The sequence below is a fragment of the Plasmopara halstedii genome, assembly GCF_900000015.1.
Source record: "Plasmopara halstedii genome assembly, contig: Scaffold_658, whole genome shotgun sequence".
Taxonomy (NCBI): domain Eukaryota; phylum Oomycota; class Peronosporomycetes; order Peronosporales; family Peronosporaceae; genus Plasmopara; species Plasmopara halstedii.
Window position 1 is genome coordinate 1,478,190 of NW_020187575.1, and position 5,613 is coordinate 1,483,802.

General features: G+C 41.3%; 1 protein-coding gene across 1 annotated transcript; it reads right to left on the bottom strand.

The window, feature by feature from the left end:
• Positions 1-5,010: 5,010 nt before the first annotated feature.
• Positions 5,011-5,278, bottom strand: PHALS_13465 (uncharacterized protein; the record flags this gene model as incomplete). The annotated part of the gene is made up of 2 exons (XM_024729227.1): positions 5,011-5,175; positions 5,261-5,278. The coding sequence occupies 2 exons, from the start codon at positions 5,276-5,278 to the stop codon at positions 5,011-5,013; spliced, it is 183 nt and encodes a 60-aa protein (XP_024579625.1).
• Positions 5,279-5,613: the final 335 nt, after the last annotated feature.

Genomic DNA, 5,613 nt, shown 5'->3' on the forward strand with positions numbered 1-5,613 from the left:
CATTCCGTCAATGTGAAGAAGCCCCTTATCTCAGGACGTGCAATCAAAGCTTGTAGATCCATGGTTGCGACTTTCCAACATGTGGGATTATGATTATGGCTCAAAGTGATAAGAGCGAGCATGTGCTAATAATTTATTGGGTATACTCGCAAATGTGTGAATAATGCCTTGGATCAGATAGCCGGCTGACCCTCTCTCAATAGTGTGTTTCTCAAAAAAAGTAGAGCCAATGAAGCTCATATCAAGCCTAAATTATATGTAACAGATAAATTTTGCTCAACCTTACTTTTCTGTCTAGTTTGCGATAAAGCCAAATTGTTGGACTCTCATCACAATCTCTATCGCATTCTTATTTACCACCTAACTGCAATACTTCTGATAGAGTTTTGAAGTGAAATCATGAATGTCCATATGTCAACTCAGCAATTCAATTTGCACTCTCTGCCAAGTTTTTCTATGTCAAGATTAAACATTCATTTATTACATATAGGAGTCTATATTTTCACTATTGTCTACAATATGAATTGAGGCTATGCTGTTGGCCTACGAGAGCAATAGCAATACGATACATTACCTTATGAAACGTAGACCAGCGATGATGCCGACCTAAAGACTGAACACATGCATAGATATTTCTATTTATTTCTTCAGGTAGGTTAACTCGGGAAATTCGCTCGGTCTACCACTTCAAAGTTTACATCTGTCAGCTTGTCGGGCACAGTCGTACAGAAGACAAGCTCATATCAAACACTACGTTCAATCGTTCGATAATGTTTCACCAGACTATCTTATCAATATATATTCTTTATCGTATACGCCGGAGTTAACATATCCATCCACGTTATTTAAACATTCTACATTGCTAAACAACCTGATTTTTTGATAGCGACAAAACAACCTACTACAACGCATGTTACCTCCGTTATTAGAAATCAAATCGAAAAATATCTGTTGTTTTGACTATACCATAAACTAAAGGGTTTTGTCATGTATCCAATGATTTTCGATGATATTTCCATACAGTGAAACAAGTCTAGTATCTCCTTAGCTGCACATTCGGGGTGCGGAGATCTCTGTACAATTGTTGAACTAGTAAGCTAGATTAAGCTGCAACTTATTTCTCTACTTCGTGCCTTCGTTCTTTTTTTTTGATATGTTATTCTACTAGACAAATATCGAGCTGTCGCGGTCAGACATATATTGAGTTTACACCAATTAATTCGAGTGAATGCAAGGATTACGTTCACGGTTACAGTTACTGTCATAATTATGGATCTTGATTACATACATAATGATAGCCACTCATTGATCCAGAAAGGTCAGGTTATAATCAGCAGGCTTAGATGAAGCACAGAGGAACTAAGGGCCTTATAAAATATATTCACTTCGGTTTTTGACTTGTTCTTAATCGGTAAGCGGCCGCAACGAAGCCTCGTTTCACGACCCCTCCACCGCTATAACTAACAAATTTACTGAAAAACTCCTGAGAGATGGTAACTATCACCATTGGGAGTTCAAAATTTGAATAAACCTCGCAAGAGAAGGGCTGCTGGGTCACACCTCGGCTGCATAAGATGAGAGCTAGAAAATGGAGACGTGGCTCATGAATGACACCAGGGCACTAGGCATCATTGCCCAAAGTGTTGAAATTTAGCACCAGACCAAAATTCGATCTGTAACTCGTACCTCATAGGCTTTGGAAACGCTTCACGATTCATTCCATTCAGCATTATCTTGTCCCCATGACACATCGCCTCCATGAGTTTAGGATGGAGAGTGGCACTCGCATGTCCGAACATCTGGGACACGCCAGACGAATCGGTCGTGAATATTTAGATGACGGGGGAGCAAGTCGATGAGTCAAGATAGCTGGTGATACTTCTGAGGAGCCAGTCGTCGGCGTATGAGCTGTTTCCTTCTATCGCGGAAATACCAAGGACATCACGCTGATCGATGTCAGGGAGAATGCTTTGGAAAAGTTACGGAAGAAGTGAGCCACTGAGAGAACACTTGGCACGACTGGAAGAAAAGGATAGCTCAGGAGAAAAAGAAGATTTAGCCATCTTCGCTCCGCAAAATAACAGTAAATTCAAGAACTAGATTTTCAATTGAAACCAGATGGGTTACATGTAAAGTGACTGCTCGGCTAGGGAGTATCTAAAAAACTATTTCAGCGAGAGCAATGCGGCATTTGTTTAAAATGAGAAACAAGTAACATATTATTTCTTGTCAGCGGCGTGTCGGATGAGCATATGGGATATGCTTGAAAAAGTCCAGACGCTCAAATCGAGGAGGAGTGGTCCGACATGAATCATCGTAGGGTTTAGATGCTCTAATTACTGTGTTCTGTGCGTTTCGAGACAGGGCTCCAGTAAAAATTTTACCGAAAATTCATTTGGTACCGCTGCTGGAATGTTGCAGGGATATAGATTGATATTTCAATCCAGAATTGAGCGCTTAAGGCGTGCGCGCGGACCAATGTTGATGCTAGAGAACGGATCAGATAACTAAAAACTCGAGATAGTTACGGCCCACCAACTTCAATGTGTTCAAGGATAAAAAAGCGGCCTTAAAGCCGATTGATCCTCGCCCACGCTGTAAGAATGAGTGACGAAATAGACTTTCCTGACACTCACACGGAGGCGATGGCTAGTGACGAGGCTACACTGCAGCGCGAGGCGGTGGACGCCAAAGTACGGCAACGAGTCCGTAATTTCATACGAATGCTCGTTTCACGGAGATCTATTGAGCGTGCGATTGGATGTCGTTGGGTAGAAACGCAGTCTGGTGCGTTACGAGGAACGATTGGAAGCAGAACGTTGTAAAAGAAGTACGTCGTGGATTACTTTGAGACCTACCTCTCGGTGGCAAACACAAACTCCGGATTAAATTATTAGTTTTGTGCTGATTCTGGCTATAAAGTGAAACGGCTAGGCATCGACACCGCCTTTCTAAAGAGTGTGCTACTGGATCGTGTTTCATTGGGATTTAGCTTGGTGTCAAGAGAGCTCAAGGCTTTGTGTGGCAGCTGAACAAGGTCATTTGTGGACTTAAGCAAGTTGTAAGTGCGTAAAACACGACGATTGATCATGTCTTCGAGAATAACAGTTTCATAAGGTATGGGGTGGGTCAATGCGTGTATGTGAAGAAATCTAATGAAATGTTCGTGTACGTATGTCTGTATGTCCATTTTATGATCATTACAGCCAAGACGAGTGGCGAGATTTGAATATCAAAGCGAGATTAAGGAAAGTTTTCAAGATGTAGGACCTCAGCATTGTAAATTTATCTTGAGCATAGAGATCTACCACGAAAGACAGCGGCAACCTCAACATATAAACAGTCACTCTTCATTGGCGACATGACAATCCGTTTGTTCAGACATTTCAAGGACGTCGACAATCCGCGTGGGCCCGGTCTCAAATTTTCGACACCTCAGTCAACAAGTACAGAAGCGGGCAATCAGAAATGTTCTCGATACCATACTGCTCTCTTACCGACTGTCTGTTGTACATTACAATGTGCACACGGCCAGACATCGCATAAATGTATTGCTAATGTTGCCTTGCAGCGGTATCGCTCTCTGGAGATCCCGGGATATAGCAATGGAGTGCCGCAATTCCTGTTCTACACTTTTTAAAGTGGACTCGACGTCACCGAATCAACTACCAAGGTATAATTGGAAAGGTGGTGGTCGAAGCTTTTTTGAATGCAGACCGTAAAAGCAACACTTACGACATTCGCTTTGCATCTGGTGAAATTATCTATGGTGGCAATGCTATGATTGTGTGTAAGTCCAAATACCAGAGAGCTCCACAACAATTTAGTATATGGCTCTCATATTTCGTGCACTATAAGTATTTTGGACGCATGCAGTGCTCAAGGACATGGGTCACGGACACAAACATGGAAAGACAACCAGGGGGCTATAGATTTGGCTAGATCGTAGGCAATAGGCATCCCTTCATTCGAAAAAAAATTCAGCATGGATCACCAAAGATTGACTACATCGATACGATTAATCAAATTGCAGGTATGCTCACGAAGGCACTCGAAGACAAATTGCTTAAATTTATGCGCGAGACAACGGGTATCTGGACCAAATCTGCTATAAATCATGCTCAAAATTGCGGTGGGTGTAGTGTAAAAGTTACTCCGCTGAATGCAAGTAGCTGGAGTCTAAGAATTTCAATGATGTTCACAATTTTTGACGGGGTCATGCGCATTGATTACAGACATAATGATAGTATCTCATTGGTCAAGTGAAGTTAGGCTATAAAAATAAACCAAGATGCAACACAGAGTAGCAAACCTAGAAATTCCCATAAAATAATCACTTCAGTTGGTGCCATCATCTTAACACGAGATTTTGCCAATCTGTATACTCAGTTTTATGTATCACTTATGATGCTAGCTTTCTATCAGGTCGAATCGAGGCGCTAGCATGCATTCCATCACCGTAGAAGGTCACACGACACTCAACGGGGATTCGGAAAAGACTACTTGTGCTCTTGCATAGTGAATAAATGCTTCAAAATGAAAGAGTCACTCACTCTATAAATCAACTCACGGACTTTGGACTTTTACCAGAAAAATTGAGAATGGTTACCCCGAAGTAATGTAACATCTTGGTCAGGACTGTAATGATCGTTCGCACTTATGAGGTGTTGTACGGTAGTTTGCGAGTTAAGAGGTGAAATTATATGTTAGACTAATTCCTTCTATATATGTTAACTATCCTATTTCTTTCTACTGTTTCTTGTATACATGTCGTTTCACCCATGATGTCGCCTTTTTTAAACTGCTATGAATATATGTATCATCTCTTCTTGAACGTGGGTACATTCTGTATACGTCAGAATGAGACCTACACTCACGTACATGCTAAAACGTCTTCTAGAATAATAGAACATGTGAGTGTGTTTCCCGATCTAATTTCTCGTCGGCGCTGGTTAAAGTTGGCGACGAGATCATTCCAATGAGCTACGGGTCGAATATCTTTCTCTTTTTTCAGTTAGCTTGTTCTTCTGTTTCAGCATACAACTGGACAAGCCATTCTGGTTGGCGAATAAACTGTCCATTTTTTAAAAGAGACCGAATGCTTTGAAGCTGATCCGCTGAATCATTATTCACAAACTTAAACGCTTTGGGGATGGGACGAGTAATGAAATTTGTCTGACATCGGTTCGTAGTTTGATAACACATCAACATTAAAGGTTGAATTAATTTTTATGCCTAGTGCCTACTTAAGACTTGCTACGCTGGGAATTATCATCATAACGATCTCGAAATGCCCAACGTTTCTTGTTGCAAATTCACTTTTTTGTTTTAGTTAAAATTACACCGCTGAATGCATGTGGATGATTACGGATGCTGATTACGGACATAATGGTAGTCGCTCATTGGTCTAGATAGATAAGTTTACATTAAGAAGCTTCTAGAAGGATCTAGAAGGACAAGCTTAGAGGTAGCACAGAGTAGCGAACTAAGGACCTAAATATATTCACTTCGGTTTCTGCCATCTTATCAACACATCTTATCAACAGGTTAACAGGCGCAAACAACAGCTTCGCTTCACCACACCTTCACCGCCATGACTACCAAGCGCACCGA